The sequence below is a fragment of the Pygocentrus nattereri genome, chromosome 7, assembly GCF_015220715.1.
Source record: "Pygocentrus nattereri isolate fPygNat1 chromosome 7, fPygNat1.pri, whole genome shotgun sequence".
In the NCBI taxonomy this organism is placed as follows: Eukaryota; Metazoa; Chordata; class Actinopteri; order Characiformes; family Serrasalmidae; genus Pygocentrus; species Pygocentrus nattereri.
Window position 1 is genome coordinate 7,887,938 of NC_051217.1, and position 17,249 is coordinate 7,905,186.

Consider the following 17,249-nt stretch of genomic DNA (forward strand, 5'->3'; position numbering starts at 1 on the left):
GGATCGGAGGTGAAAATGTGGTGAGAGAGAGAGATAAAGGGTAAAGGAAGCCAGATCAATGAAGGGCAAGAAGAATGAAATGGAGTGAAAGATGTAAGACGGTGGCAACAGACCCAACGACACTTACTCCAACCACTAACTGCAACCACAAACTAGGGTTACATAATATGGACAAAATGCTAATATTGTGAATATATTACTACATATCACAACCGTGATGCATAATGCATTAAATTAAAACTGCATTCATGAAGCAATAAGGCAAAACAGTAAGGTACCACAAACCAATGTCAAACTACCAGCACCAAAGCTGAATCTTCATGGTGAATGAATAAGAGTTGAAGTCAAGAGCTGAACTCAAAACTGTGGAAAAGAACACTTAAAAGCAGGGCTTAAACGGTAACAATGACATCAAGTTCAGCAAGGGGTCGTGCAGCTGTGCGGCTTTTAGAGAATAAAAGGGCTGGACGAGGGCAGAACTGGAGTGTCTTGGAAATGTACTCCATGAGGAGTGTGAGAGCACAAACGTGGTATGTACTGTATGTGTTCTTGAGTGGGGGCAGATGTGAGGATTGTTGAGAGCATGCTCTATAGTTAAAATGTGGTTAAATCAGAGCAGTTAGTCTGCACTGCATAAGGATACGGCTGTATATATGTGTGTGTGTGTGTGTGTGTGTTGGCGGGGGGCGGGGGGTAAGACAGACAGTGGACTTGGCCATAGCAGGGAGTAAGAGAGTATGTTAGCTGTACTATGACATTATAGAAACTACAGTGTTGATGTGATGGTTTTGTGGAGGGAATGTGTAGTTCAGTGAACAGCTAATGCTAGTATCCTATACAGCTATAATACTGCGAGCAACAAGCAACACTTAATTAACTAAGAATCAGCTTCTTTAAAGAAAGAAGAGGCCACAGCACCTCTCACGTGCTTTCTACTGGCTTACATTTCCAAAAGGTTCACGAATTTTCATGGTTAAAAGTTCACTCACTGAAATTAGCCGCTACCAGAAGCAAATTATTTTCTGAAATTTTCAACTTTCATCACTACTTGCCATCTACATATGTATAAGGACAAGAAATGCCCAATGTTTTGAATAGCGATTGCTAAGCTAAAGCTATTTATCTATAGCCATTTGCTAAACTATGCAGATTTATGACAGTTTTCTTTTCCAAACTATCGTTAAAGGCACACTAAAAACACTGTTGACCTAAAGTTGTGTGAATGAGACATCACAACAAGGGCCAAAAATACACACTGTGCCTTGCTTGACATTAAACCTTTCCAAGGACTTGTCATGGACAGCTAAATCCATTTTCTACAGCCATAATTTTCGCAAGTGAATCAGCTAGCCTGCTGGGAAATCTACACATTTATACTGAAATTACAGTTCTTTAATTTATTCTAATTACTTTAACCTTGTGTATTTCCTTGTCCAATCAGACAAAACACATTACAAATCTATGTGTCCCTAGACTTCTGATGAGCAGTGTATGCGTGCATATGTGTTACTAACATTCAGCTGCAACACCAGAGAATCCGTTCAAACAAAGTACTTTAACTAAGATGTGACCTCACCCAACAAGAGAATAATTCTGGTCTGATTCCAAAGATACAAAAATAACTCAGAGGCTGGAATGGCACTGAGTAGCCCAAATCAGTCGCACCGAGATGAGATAAGCAGTAGTCAGACAGAGCAGACACACAGGAGCCCATGTACTGATTAGCTCTATCTGTCCCTCATTAACACAATCCAGCAGACAAGCCGAACAACAATGCAGACGCTGCAACAAATGCTTTTGCTTTTGTCACACTCCTCTGAGCTTGTATTATAAAAAAAACCTAAAAGGACAGAACTGTACACATAACCTTTGTATATCTTTCATAGCAGTTACTGAATATTAATACATGAATAATAAGCCAATAGTTTAAGGGGTTTAAAGAAGGTAATCTCCAACCTCTCCAACCTCATACCTTCTGCCTCTGCTGGATGGTGCTCATGGTGTCTGGCTGAAACTCCAGTTTGTCTGTGCGGCACAATTTCCAGTACAATATGGTTATAATAATCACCACCACCACCACGGGCACCACCACTCCTACTATAATCCATGTGTTGGCGTTCTCCGTCTCAGAGGGCGACGACGCCTGCTTCTCCACAGCTGCACATGCAGAGCAAGATAGTAAAAGAAAGCAGAAACATGATTACATAATGTTTGTACATAATAACTACTTACAGTTATGCACCAAAATAAAACTTCTTGACTGAAAGCAAATTTGAAACCTCCCATTTATGCTACTGAATGACATGGGAAGAAGTGAATAAAAAAAGTTTACCTGTTAAAAAGTTTACCTGTTAAAAACAGTCAGTCCTATTCACACTAGAAACCATAGTTAAAAGCCCTCTCAGCAAAGTGATTTGCAGAGCATTATTATTTTGACAGTTTGTTGTAGGGCTAATTAAAGGTAAATTCCACTTCTCTTTCTAATTTTGCAAAATTGAATGTTTAAGGTGTAAACAAAGCCATTTAGGGTGGCTTGATATGAAATGGTTTGTCGTAGAGAAACTTGCAGAGTCAGATTCCTTTACAATGGTGGTAATAAGAACTAGGGGCTGCAATATCTACAATGCAACACAGGCTATTAATTTACTATTTTATTACCATTTTATTTGTTTATTTATATGTAAGGTTTGATGATGGTAAAATAGTGGTAAATCTGGGAAGACATTTTTTGGTACTATTTTGCCTTACAACACTGTGGACATATCTCTCCACCATCAATAGATTAAAAAATAAAATTCAAAACAGTGTCTCAGGCATTAGGGAGCATATTCACAACGATTTCATGTAGTAGTTTGCTGTGAGGTAACTTTTAGAGGCATTAAATTCTTCAGACCTCTGGTTCCTATTACCACTGCTGTGAACTATTTTGACTTGGTAAGTTTTCTCAAGAAAATCAATTCACCTTTAACCCGAAAAAAAAAAAACCCAGACATCATCATTTTCTGGTCACAATTTTGGGTATTCTAACATTTTAATGATCAATTTTGGCCTTTTAATTTTTAAGTGGCTAAAATTTCCTTAATAATACATTCAATGAGAAGATTTCACATTGTTAATCACCTACGTTAAAGAAGAAGAAAGAACTGGGCAGTACAACGCCAGAACCTTAAGCAGTACTGACTGTGAAGCCAAGTGAATTATTTAAGTTTGTGAACTGGTCCTTTAGTAGCACAGTGAGGAAAACAATACTCAGAGACAAAGAAGTGCCTCAGGCCTCTGGATACTTTGCTGTTATACAATAGGAAATAGCTTCATTAAGTCTAATGAACGTAGATTTTTTTTGCGGTAGGTGAAGCAGCTAAAAGTCTGGCAGCAAAAACAGTGTCAGATAAAGCAGCCGAGCTCTCTGGAGGACACGCTCATTAAACCCTTGTCTTTGATGTTTACAGTGAGAAGAACTCAAGCATTCACTTTTCAAATACCACTGCCAGCTCACACTGCAGTCAGAGGACTAGTAACGATCATTTGATAAAAAACAACTGAGAAGGGTTCCACAAAAGGGTTCATGCAGGAAACTCATTTTTCAGTCTCTTCTATTCCCAGTTCCCTCCACGAAGTGAGAGTAGTGTGTTTTTGGGTGAAGACTCACGCTGGGCCAGGATGCCCTGGATACGGTATCCAAGCACTATAGCAGCACGCTGGACATCCAGTCTGTTCAGCAGGTTAGCCGTGGTGACAGCAGGTAGCCTCTCACCCTTAGCTCCTTCCACAAAGTAGATCATGTCCAGAGGGTTATCTGGCCCTGCTATCCGTGTGGTCTGCACAATCTGTGGTGAGATCAAACACATAATTTAACAATTTATATAACACTGTTTGAAAGGCTGGAATTACTCATCACTGAAATTAGGGATCACTTATTAATAACTTGTTTTATATACAATAGCCTCTACAATGAATACTTAAAATCAACCTGAAATCAAAACGGACCTTTCTACCCCTGGTTATTTAATGACCTTGGTCATCCTAGATCATATCACGTAAAAGAGACAAAATTCTTATTCTTCTGCTATCTTTGATAAAAACGTAATGACTTTCATCCGTATCAGCGGAAGAAGAACGTAATATTAACAAATAAAATCATGTTTCACCTCCTCTCCCAACCATCCCACCAACCATCAAACAAAATGCTCATAGACTCTCCCTGATAACATGCTTCACTCGTAAATATAATAAATCATGAGTTATGATTTCTGATTCACACCGACTTTAAATATGCAGATGCTTTATTTAACATTTCAAGTATTTCTGAACAATAAGAAGTTATTAAATGGTAAACAACGCACTGCAATGATCTACTTTCTAAAATAAAATTGATAGGTTTCTTACTTGAGATTTGATGCAAACTAGACAAACTAATTTAATATCAATTAACTTCATTATTGATGGCTTACAGCTGTCTATGTTATTTCAGAACTATTTACAGCTTCAGTCATCATTCTGGACACATCACCACCCTATTCATTAAATTTTTTCAGGTTCCAAGGTTTTATTCTTCATTTAAAGGCATTATTGGAGAAAAGTTATATAGGATTTGCACTTTAGAACAATTTTATATATTTATCTGCAGGTGAAAACAAACATATGTCTGCAATAATCAAAACATAAAATAAAGTGTATAAAGACAGAATGGGAATGCGTTAGGTCAGTGAGTGCTGGAAAGTAGAACCTGGGCCGTCTTGTCTGGGTTTAACACTCAGGCAGTCTCTAGGGTTATTGGGGTGGAAAAGGATGACAGCACTCGGGCTCACCTGAACTCGACCTACATAACGCACTTTTACTGCTGGGCTGTGACTAGCCAGCCTCTTTCCAGCTTGTCCTAAAGTGTTAGCTAACTGAGACACTCAGACAGGCCTGTGTTACTAGGCAATTCGGTAGTCTGCCTGCTATTTAGATTACCCAGCAAATACATAAAACTGATACCTCTAAGAGGTTAAATAAAACAATAAGTCATGATTATGCCATGCTTGAAGCATGTAGTTGGGCAAAACATGCAGCAGAGTCAAAATACAATATGATACAATACAATACACTACAATACAACAGACTTATATACACAGTGCAATACAATAAAATACAATATATAAGTGCAGCATGATATATTGCAATCAATAATTAATTCGATGCTCATTTAAGTGCTGTGTGAAGAGATGAGTCTTCAGTCTGCGTTTGAAGACAGCAAGAGACTCTGCTGTACGGACAGCCAGTGGGAGTTCATTCCACCACCTGGGTGCCAGTATGGAGAACAGTCTCAACGCTTGTCTTCCACGTGCCTTGAAGAACGGTGGGTCAAGCCGAGCTGTATTGGAAGCTCGAAGGGCTCGTGGTACAGTGCGAGATTTCACCATTGCCATCAAGTTGGTAGGGGCTGGTCCATTTTTGGCTTTGTAGGCAAGCATTAGGGTTTTAAATCTGATGCATGCAGCTACAGTGAAGGGAGCACAGCAGTGGGGTGATGTGGCTGAACTTAGCTGAAACATGAAAACCTAGCACTTTAACAGGGGTTACGGTACTTCCCTGGTTTAATTAATGGAAATATGATTTTATTATACAGTTATGATTGGCCTACATTCCTATTTTTTCAGTTCTCAAGCATGTTTGCCTGCATCGAATCTGATTGAAGATCCTAAACTATTTAGATATGGATGCTACCAGGTGGTCTGAGCTGAACGTTTGACAGGCAGGTACAATAAAGGAGGCAGGAGACAGACAATTTTGCAAGTGGTCAGTTCTGCCACTGAATTACAGTAACCTATGACAATCAGTCAAAGATTATTCCACACATTGTGCAAAGGTTTTTAACCAGATATTATTTTATATACGCAGCCATATGTGATGTGTAAAATCATATCATGTCTAAATGAGACAAAATCTATGAACTATTTTCCAATTAAATTATTCTGCAATCTTTCATATTTATAATTCCACCTATTGTGCTGTCCTTTAAGGTACCCTAAATTTAGACATGTATTATCCATCACTCTACGGCGTATTCGCACTCCATTAATTAGGTCGTTAACAGAGAGTGAACAGCACTGGGACATGCATCATCAGTATCAACAGCAGCAGAGGTTTGGAGCGAGCCAAAAGGTCAGTGTGTGCAGGCCAGAGGGGGGTTGCTGTAAAACTAGGCAGATCTTTAATCATATTGACAGCTCCTTGCTGTGCATGCGGACTGTCCCACTCTCCAGGCCCCCCACGGAACAGGGAAAATCTCTTTCAGCACAGACTGGGTTGGAGGATGACTCTAGCTGTCTGTGAGGAGTGTTCAATAATTGATCTGGTATCAGCTAGCCAGCTTGTGGGGGAAAACAGGAGTCAGGCAGTGGCTCCTCAGCCCAGGGCTGAATAGGAGGTGTTGCCATGGATACTATTGGGCTGGAATGGGGATGCGCTGAGCAGAGCAGGTGCTGAGAGGGGACCACAAAGAGAGAGTCATTAAGAAGCCAGAGAGGCTGGGGACGTCCATGCAGGAAGAGTTCCATAATGAGGGTCTCCATTATTACTCGCACACAAGAGAGGGAGTGCAGGGGAATATGGCAAATGACCCACATGCATATCATCATTGTTGTAAGAAAAAGAAAAATCTCAGAAATGGCAAAAAATTAAAACAGAAGGGAAAAAACCTTCTGAAGTTTTTTATAACAGGTTTTTATTCACACCAATGATTTCTATTAGTCCATTCTTCATGAAATGTTCCCATAATGTGAAGTTATCGTTTTCAATATGGTCAAAAACCTGTTACCTGTACACTATTGTTGCCTATGCTGGTGGCTCTTTTAAAACGGCGTCCCGTGCCTAGTCCCTCCCCCAACAGCAGAGCCAGTCTCCTCTCCATCTTTGCCTGGAAAATCCTATCACTCACACGCTGCTCCATCACCCCCAGTAACACTACACACAAACAAACAAAACAAAACACTTTTATTCTTTACGACACTCCTCAAGGAAACAAAACAACACTAAGTGGTGTACCAATTCTAAATTTTTATGGCCAATTCTGACTTCTTTCCAGCCTAAATGGCCAATGGGTAATTTGTTGGGACTCACTTACTTAGTTTATTTATTTATATGGTAACAGACAGCAAAGACAATAACTTTATTAATTTAGTTTTTCATCCGAAGCTCGCTCTTCCAAGGCTAAATGAATACAGTGTTGTAACACAATTCTAACAAATGTGTGCACTTCAGACAAAACATTAAAAGAAGCATCAATTTTTATTACCTCTTAACACCATTACTGGAGAAATGTGAGTTGAGTAAAATAAAGAAACCTATCCATACCTGTTCTCACCCATGAGGAGCGCAGCAACTGCGTTGTGTTCAGCTCAGGATAGTGGAAAGCTGTTAATGACAGAAATACACCATCATCCTCAAGGTCAAAAGGATCCTTCCACTGCATTTATCCACTCAACTGGACTGACTGTAGTAGGATGGTGCACGTGCATGTCAGCGAACACTTACGCTCTGCTATCTGCTGAACAGGGTAGCCCAGGTAGTAGCTGAACTCCACCACATTCAGCTGTCTCAAGAGGCTGCTGACCTCCGACCCCAGTATGTATCCCCGAGCATCACGCACCACAAAGGTGATATCCACCGGCCCACTCGGCTGTCTTTGGTTCTTAGTTACAGGGCTCATAGTGATGTTCAAGATCTGCAAAGCATTTATTTAGATCATACCATTAAAACAATCACTGTATTCAGAACTGCACAAAATGACATTTTTTTTTCTGTTCTCACTTCATCAATCAAGACTACATTACTGTATGGAATTCAGAGACTGTCCTTTATTTACACTATATTGCCAAAAGTATTCCCTCACCAATCCAAATAATTGAATTCAGGTGTTCAAAACACTTCCATGACCACAGGTGTATAAAAACAAGCACCTAGGCCTGCAGACTGCTTCTACAAACATTTGTGAAAGAATGAGTCGCTCTCAGGAGCTCAGTGAATTCCAGCGTGGTACCGTGAAAGGACTCCACCTGTGCAACAAGTCCAGTCGTGAAATTTCCTCACTAATAAATATTCCACAGTCAACTGTCAGTGGTATTATAACAAAGTGGAAGCGATTGGAAACGACAGCAACTCAGCCATGAAGATGACAGAGTGGGGTCAGCGGATGCTGAGGTGCATAGTGCATAGAGGTCGCCAACTTTCTGCAGAGTTAATCGCTACAGACCTCCAAACTTCACGTGGCCTTCAGATTAGCTCAAGCGTAGAGAGCTTCATGGAATGGATTTCTATGGCTGAGCAGCTGCATCCAAGCCTTACATCACCAGTGCAATGCAAAAGCGTTGAACGCTGTGGTGTAAAGCACTGCCACTGGACTCTAGAGCAGCGGAGACGTGTTCTCTGGAGTGACGAATCATGCTTCTCCATCTGGCAATCCGAAGGATGACTCTGTGTTTGGAGGTTGCCAGGAGAATGGTACTTGTCTGACTGTACTGCACCAAGTGTAAAAATTATGGTGTGGGGTTGTTTTTCAGGAGTTGGGCTTAGTCACTTACGTCCAGTGAAAGGAACTCTTAATGCTTCAGCAGACCAAGAGATTTTGGACAATTTCATGCTCCCAACTTTGTGGGAACAGTTTGGGGATGGCCCCTTCCTGTTCCAACATGACTGTGCGAGTTTGGTGTGGAAGAACCTGGCCTGCACCAAGTCCTGACTTCAACCTGGAGAGAACACCTTTGGGATGAATTAGAGTGGAGACTGCGAGCCAGGCCTTCTTGTCCAACATCAGTGTCTGACCTCACAAATATGCTTCTGGAATAATGAATGAAAATTCCCATAAACACACTCCCAAATCTTGCGGAAAGCCTTATCAGAAGAGCTGAAGCTGTTACAGCTGCAAAGGGTGGGCTGACATCATTAAACCCTATGGATTAAGAATGGGATGTCACTCAACTAACTGCTAGAAAAACTAAAAAATCATATTTAGTTGTGGTTGCTGTGTGATTTTTTTTCTTAAAAATATGTGCTTTTTTCTGATGTTGAAAAATGAATAACTTGTATTTAATGGCTGTATTGACTGGAAATTAAATAAATTATGAATTACCTGGAAAACATTTAATTAATTAAATTTCAATTACATTATAATCATGTGTAAAATGAACTGAATGCATTCAATGCAACAGAGGGTTTCTTTAACATATTTTGCCATACATATTTTTTTAATAATCATCTAGTTATATAGTTATCTCTGAAATAGTTTTCTCTGAAAATGACAGTCACACCAAATGAGGCTGAGGTGCGTGGGGTTTAAAGTCAGCTGTAGCTCAATTGCTTTAACATGTGTTAAAACTGAGGGCTGTGTAACACATTCAACCTCAGGCAGTGAATTTCACTCATTAGTTTTGTTGCCTTGACAACTGTTGGGTTGAACAGCGCATGTTCATTTCTCTAAATCCATTCAACACAAACGGCTGTGGGTGATGTCATTTCTGTATATGGGAAGCAATCTACAGATACAGCTTAGTACTCTGATCAGCAGGCACGCAACACTAAAAGCAGCAGCTCTGGCCCACATCCGAGTCAAACCGGCCATTGGACAAAAGAAAAGATTATTCGTGGAATTTAATGCATCATGCACCTGAACTGAAACTGCTACCCCTTCAGGTATTTTTGTTTGGTGATCTTAAAAGAGCATGTTGAGCAAATCTGACAGAAATAGGAAGCAATTAAGAGGATTGGAGGAGATCAGAGCCAAGTCACTGGTCTCACTGAACAGCTTGTGTGAACACTCTGAGCTGCTTGCACTGCAGGCTGTGATTCTGACCAGCATGTGAACACAGCTCTTGCAAACATTCTGGCTTGGTTAAAACAGATACAACAAAGTTCTTAGATTAAATATGTAATCCTACAAGCATCACATTGACGTTGACATTGAGTCTCTCAACATATATTGCAAGAAATTTTACTTTATGTACAGAAAATGGTTCTAGAATATGCACAAATATACAAGCAGTTTAGGCAAGCAGTTTGCCTTTTAGCCATAAGATTCCATTACACATTAGCTACAACAGCCTCATAGCTCAAATGCACAACTAAAGAAGCTTAACAAGAAATTCCACTAGTTTTTTTCTGAATTTCTGCATAAATAAGTGGTTAAAATGTAATGAAAGTCATTCAGAGTGGTTTGATGTGAAATGCTGCGCTAGAGAAACTTTTCAAGTTAGAATTGGTCACAGTGATGTGACATTGGAAGCAATTATTGATACCATACATAAAGGTATTACACAAAGCTTTTGCAAATATGGTAGCTGATGCTAGAGACGATGTTTCACTGTTTTAGGGCTGCACAAGAAATGACATTTTATCGTTATTGCAATATAAGTTTGCACAATAAACACATAGTTAGGAGATGTGGTGACAGAACAGACCCAGTAGTGTTTTAAGTGTGTGAGGCAATAATGCTGTTGTCTCAATAAACATATTTAATAACTAAACAAACAAACAAAAAAAATTTATTCTTGCATGCCTATATAAAATATGACAAAATATATAAATATTTATTTCTTTTTGTGGCATTTATTAAAAAAGCTTTTGAGGCAATGATGACAGTTTCTTAGTGCCTCCAGTTTCTGTACAATTAACTCTCTCACATCAAACCACTCTGAATGACTTTGTTTGCCTCTCAATGACTGAATGACGAGAAAATGTATGAAAAAAGTAGGGAAATCGCCTTTAACCTGATACCTCAAATGTGTCCTGGCTGATCTACAACATTTGGGGTAAGAGAAAAACTGTGTGTATAACATTTTTGACCACCACATTGTGATTATGAAGAGAGGTTCTTACATGTACAGTGAAATTAGTGGACTCCTTTGAGCGCCGGCGCACTTCAGCAAAGGCCAAAGTCAGGCCTCTCTCTATGTGCTCACTGAACGTACACACATTCACATCTATGTGACTGGGGACAAACTGGAGCACTGCAGAGACAGACAGAACATTAGCACAATACTCATTACATCATGATATATAGCTACAGTAGTTATTAACAGCATTTCAGTAATCAGACTCTTGCACTGATATACAGTGACGAGATTGTTGTGTGAGTGATATGAGTGGCTCTACCAGAGTGGACGTGGTACTGTAGGCCTGGCACAGGACTGATGGGGGACACACTGAGGATGGAGCGAGACGTACGTGTGGACTGTCTCAGAGCATTCATGACTGATATAGCTGTGTAGACAACAGGACCAGACACAGCCCGAAACACAAAGTCTGGAGGGGCTTTCACTACCTACATGAACACACACACACACACACACACACACACACACACACACACACACACACACACACACACACATACAGCAAAGCAAAGAAGATTAAAAGTCAAGGCAAGTATAGTTGCTACAAAATCATTCATGATACATACATTAATACACAGTTCAGAGCAAAAGTCAGAGACAACCCTTCATGCATCAGGACAGGCAGAAAAATACACAGAAACCCTGATGACTATATATAATATCAAATGTTTTGGTATTTAGTGGGTCCACAATTCGTTTTTTATTATAGCGTCCAGTCTTTTTGGTAGATCTGCTTTCATGTTTTCAAAGAAATCTGCAGTTTAGTCTCAGAAGTTGGTTGAATTTTCTGCTTCTCATTATTGAAATAATGCAAACACTATCAGTTCTGGATCAGGTCTGGACTCTGGGGTGGTCAGCCCACGGTTCTGAGAACACCAGTATCTTTATTTTTTAGATTTCTTGAGTGCTGAGTTGTCTTTTCAAAGTGGAAGGATGGACAAAAAAGTGGATTTTTTCACGTGATGAAAAAGTGGAGCTTGATTTTCTTTTGTACATCTAAGTTTTAATGAGCTATCATGCCTCACACGGTTATTAAAAGGTTAAGAGGCCTTTTAATAATGTTTTAATTTTGTTTAATAATTTAATAATTTAAAACATTTAATAATGTTTTAATTTCCAGTTTTGAAGACATCTGTTTTTTCATTTATTTTCCCTTGACATCTCTATTCCTCACGCAAGTATATTTTCTACTCTCCTTGGAAAAATACCTTATGAAAATGAAGACCCTATTGGCTGTTTTTGGCAGGAAACTAAAGAAATGAAGGGTGTTCTCTGGCTTTTGCACATTATTGAACATACAGCAATATTTCAACCAATGATTTCACCTTGAGAGCTTGCTGAGATGGGTGGAGGCAAAAAGCATCTAAGATAGTTCTGGGAGAGAACTGCTTTCAAATTGGTTGCGACAAAATGAGTATCTGAAGCTCTCTAATCTATGTGTTTATAATACAGGAAAGAATTCAGTCCCTTCAAGCTAGCCACGAAAGCCCATCTCTGCTGTTTGCTTATATGAAATCAACAGATAAAGTGAGACAGGAAGAGCTGTGTTTTTCCGGACTCACTTCTGAAACATGACATGAAGCTGGAGCACAGCCATTATGCAACAGTTCAACAGCTTCTGTCATGAAAGTTTACAAAGATCATGCAATCATGATGTATAAAAATACATTTTCACTTAACCTAAACAAACCTAAGTACCTAACTAGGCCTATAAAGATAAATATACAGATTTTGATCAAAGACCACTCACAACACATTTTTAAGAAGAACAGTCATTTATCCAGAAATCTGTGACATACCTGCAGTTCAACTGATCGATTGAATTCAGCTTTGAGGATCTCTCTTACTTTGGCTTTCGCATAGCCAGCTGTGGAGCCAGGTGGAAAACCTGTGGGGAGTTGGGAAAGACATCACTCTGAGCTCTCTCTCTTCTTGATTCTTGAACAATATCTTGTTTCCTAAAAGGTAAATTTTAAGTACTCTTTGGATGGGATTTGTTTTCCATGAATACTGAGGTCATGTCAGTTTACTGCAGGACGTCTTTAATGTTTACAACCAACTCACACAGGAAAAGAAATCTCAGTACACTTGACAGAGATGGGAGTGGTTGCTCAATATACGCACTGCATTCACTCCAAAAAGAGCAGAAAGTGTCATTTGCTTAGGAATTCATAGTCAACAGTGAGCTTTAGGAAAACAACATATTTTCTGCAACCTGTTTGATATACATAACATTAAATGCGAAAAAGTAAACAAAAAAGTAGAGCGTGAGAATGATTAACTGTTATCTTCTTTTATCTCTTATTTTTTTATTTGAAATCATTTTCAGGTCACAAAATTATATAGCCTGAATTAACGTTTGTTATACGTTTTAAATGAACAAATTTAAAGGGAACTCTGGCTGTTAAGGCATGTAAACCCTTGTCCAATGCTTTTAAAGTATGCTGTATAAACCAAGCAAGATATTTGTCCACAAGTGCGGAACAGAGGACATACCATCTCATTTAGCTTAACTAAATAATTCAGTTTTTCCAACTTAAGCTAGAAGGGAACATCACCCAAGAAAATGACATTTTTTACTGTTTTATTTTCTGTGGCACCAGTGCAACCAAATGGCATCACATAAGGGATTTTGGCTATTTGTCATGTTTTTTATATTACACAAAAGATTTCAGTTTGGTTTATGCATCATATTTTAATAGTACTGATTATGCACACTATCTTAAGGCATACAAATCTTGGCAGGCAGTGTTCCCTTTGAAAGTTTTTTTAAGAGTGGTGGGTAACACCTCTGCCTTCTGCACTGTAGACTGGGGTTCAATCCCCTGCCTGGGTAAGCACCCTACACTAAACCAATAAGAGTCCTTGGGTAAGATTCCTAACACCACCTGTGTAAAATGATCAAATTGTAAGTTGCTCTGGATAAGAGCACCTGCCAAATGCCGTAAATGTTAAAGAACACAGAGTTTATATGTTATACACAGAATGTGAAGGTCAAGTTACATCAGATTTCTTGCTTACAAAAACCTGGATAAACAAACAAACAAAGTGAACGTTAAAATAAAAACACACATATATCAAATATATTTGTACTATTCTATTTTGAACATACTTTTACGTACATAAAAAAATGTGAAGTTTATAGAAAATAATTGCAATTTAAGTCATCGTCACAGTATTGGTTAGAAAAATCACAACTAGAGCTTTCCCCCTAAATCCTTTAGCCCTACTAAAAAGTAGCACACTGAGTCACCTTGTGCCATGGCATGCAGTCACTTTCATTCTCAACTCATGTTTGGGCGCACATGGTGACAGAAATCGTTATGTAAACAACACTGGTGGTGTTTATCACCCACAAATGCACCCACTGCTGTGATTATTCATCTCTTTGTTCAGCTTAGTGGTGAAACCACTGGCTTGTGACATCAATTTATTAACCACTGGTGCACTAGAAACTGTTTGTTTAGTTTTGGGATACCCATGTATGGAAGAACATTTGAGGCTTATAAACATCATTAACACAGCCGTTAATCGTTAGATCCAAAATTATGGGGAAACCTCACACTGAGCTGCATGTATTGATGCCCCAAATTTTGTTGCACTTGGCCCGTTAACCTGCTGGATGCAGCACTACTCAGTGTTCCCAGACCTCATCATTTACAAATTAAGCCTGCTTTCAAGAAAGCAGCTGTGAAGAAAACAAAAACAAAAAAAACATTTCTTACCAACTCGAACTAAGTAGGTGTCAGGCTTGGTGATGTTACAGAGGTACTCCCGGACAGTAGTGGTCTGAGGAGTGGCCTTTAGGGTCGTCACTGAAGGTTCTTTAGCTGTCATGGGCAAGGTTGTAGTGTTAGATGCCTCATCCACGGGGCTTGTAAAGGTCATGATTGTTGATGGGTTTGTCACAGTTATGTCATTGTCAGATACTGAAGTGGACAGGGTTTCGGTGTTGGTAAATGTTGTCATTTCATCATCAACAACCTCAGTAAAAGGGCTTTCTGATGGCAGTCCTGTGATACCTTGGTCAGCCATCTCTGTCACAGGAAGGTTGGAGGTGCTATTGAAGACTGATCCAGTGGGCAAAGTAGTCACATTTAGAGTGTGGGTTAATACATCACTGATAAGTGTAGGGGTAGGCTGAAGAGACTCTGGCAAAGTGGAACTGACAAACCAGTGGATGTCTGTGGCATTTGATTCCGTGACATCTGGTTCTTCTGACACTGTAGGTGACTCAAACAATACCGAGAAGGTGCTAGTGGCTATAGCAGATGGCACTAATTCAGTGCTAATCCACTCAGGAGTTAAAGTCAGATTCCACAGTGAAGTTGAAAAGTCCAAGGATGGAGTTAATGTCACTGATGAATCCAGGAATGGCACTGTAGTATTTGTTAGACTGGGTCTCACTTCGGATAGATCCAGAGTGGTCGTGTTGAATGGATCAAATCCTGAGATATCTGTAGAAGAATCTTCAGGCCAGGAGTTGTTGTCCACAGGTTGTAGCTCTTCTCCATACATCATTGTATATGTGCTAGTGGCCATTATGTGAGTAGTACTTACTGGAACAAGAGAGAAATGCTTGGAAGTAGTCTGGTTGCCCCGTTGCTCTGGCAAGCTTTCATTGCCCTTAGAGAGCTGAATGGTGTAGTACTCAAGACTATTCATATCAGGCAGAAGAACATCGGTGGGTTCAACTGTAATGCTGTCAGGCCAACCAGTATCTGACTCTGAACTCTCTTTGACTAAGCCACTTTGATTTAAGGAGGCAGAAACAGTGGAGTGCGCAGTCAAGGAATGGACTGCTGTTGGTTGGATGGTTGGGATGCCTGGGTAGATGGTGGTGTAACTGGGTATATGGGTCAAAATGTTGGGAATACTGGTTAAATTAGTGGAGCTAGGACTCGGTACATTTACAGAAGCAGTTGCTTCCCTGTTAAGAATGGTATCAGTTACATTTGGGGTACTAGTTGAATTGTACGTAATACTGGATGTCAGATTGTGAAAAGCAGTAACATGTATACTGGAAACAACACTAGTTGGAATGGGAGATATGTGCCTGGTGGTCAAAGGTATCACTATTCTTGTGGGAAAAGATGTGTCATAGGACTCAGAGTTTGGATCTTCAAAGTCATACATGTCAGAAGGAGAATTGGTGACCAAAGAGTAGCCATCTCCCTCAGAACCCATGAAGGACATAGTTTCTAAGTAATCCCCAGAACCATAGTCCATATCCATAGTGTTGGTTGGGAAAAATTCTTCTGGTGGGCCCATAGTCGGCTCTGCAGAAGATGATGTTACATGCTGGTTCCCAAAAAGGGCGTGACTTGGATTTAACAGGTCACCACCTGCATTAGCATCATTTTGGATATTTAGGTCATGACTAAAATGTAAATTATCAAAGTCTCTGATTCTGTTAGAGGGTTCTACTTGTACAGGGGCAGATATACTATTGATAACAGCTTCAGTTTGTAAGTCGGGAGCAGGAAAAGGTGGTTCTTCAGGAGAATCCAATTCAGTTGAAAGCAAGTGAGAAGAAGAGATGTTTAAAGCCGGTGTGTATGAGCTAGATGAAGTTTGTTCAAAAGTTTCCGGAGAAGGGTTCACATTTTGAGGAACAGGAGGCTTCACTTCCCGTGACAATCTTGAAGAAACTCTAGAACTAGTTCTGTCTCCCTCACTTGAGTCTGAGGAACCTGCTGAGGCAGATAGATGCTCAGGGCTGGAAAGGTAGCTCTGAGGTGGCATGACTGTTGAGCCAAACATAGCGTCGACTGCATCACTATAGTAAATCTCTGAGGCTTTGAGTGATTCAGTGTCAGGCAAAGGGAGAGATGTTTTGTGGACATCGCTTGACTGTCCTGAGGCTTTGAAAGAAGAGGATGGTAAGGCGGAAGGTGAAGCTGTGTAATGTGGCACTTTCTCCAGAGACTGCTTTGGCATGTTGGTAGCCACCAAAGGCCAATCTGAGAAAGACAAAAAGACAAACAGAAAATTCAAATTTCTGCTTCGAAAAGAAAATTATTCTCCAACACCAACATAAAAATATAGGGGTCTACAGGTCATGCAGTACATGATATCCTTTAATATATAACAGTGCTTCTTTCACAATATCAGCTAAACATGATCAACTATACATATATGCAAAAATATCACAGAGAAGTGAGCACAGGTTGTCGAGATGTTAAGTGAGTGGTTGATCATTTTAAACACAGCACTAATATGGTGCCAGTTTATCAAGTAAAACTTGTCTCTGGGGTTTTCATACACATCCATGTCATCACCAGGTTAACAGCGGTCTGCCACCAAAAACTATCCAGCCAAGAGTGGTTCTGTTGTTAGAAACTGACCACTGATAAAGGGCTAACACAAATTATGCAT

At 39.8% G+C, this 17,249-nt stretch overlaps 1 protein-coding gene across 5 annotated transcripts in view; it reads right to left on the reverse strand.

Moving 5' to 3' along the window:
* si:ch211-1e14.1 (UPF0606 protein KIAA1549) overlaps positions 1–17,249 on the reverse strand; it is a 65,247-nt gene that overhangs the window by 18,698 nt on the left and 29,300 nt on the right. For all 5 annotated transcript variants that reach the window (XM_017684703.2, XM_037540006.1, XM_037540007.1 and 2 more), the window contains 9 exons: positions 14,597–16,834; positions 12,671–12,759; positions 11,131–11,299; positions 10,855–10,985; positions 7,519–7,708; positions 7,339–7,398; positions 6,803–6,948; positions 3,650–3,827; positions 1,973–2,157 (listed from right to left, as the gene is read on the reverse strand). In XM_017684703.2, coding sequence (XP_017540192.1) covers positions 1,973–2,157; positions 3,650–3,827; positions 6,803–6,948; positions 7,339–7,398; positions 7,519–7,708; positions 10,855–10,985; positions 11,131–11,299; positions 12,671–12,759; positions 14,597–16,834 — 3,386 coding nt within the window. The remainder of the gene's footprint in view (positions 1–1,972; positions 2,158–3,649; positions 3,828–6,802; positions 6,949–7,338; positions 7,399–7,518; positions 7,709–10,854; positions 10,986–11,130; positions 11,300–12,670; positions 12,760–14,596; positions 16,835–17,249) is intronic.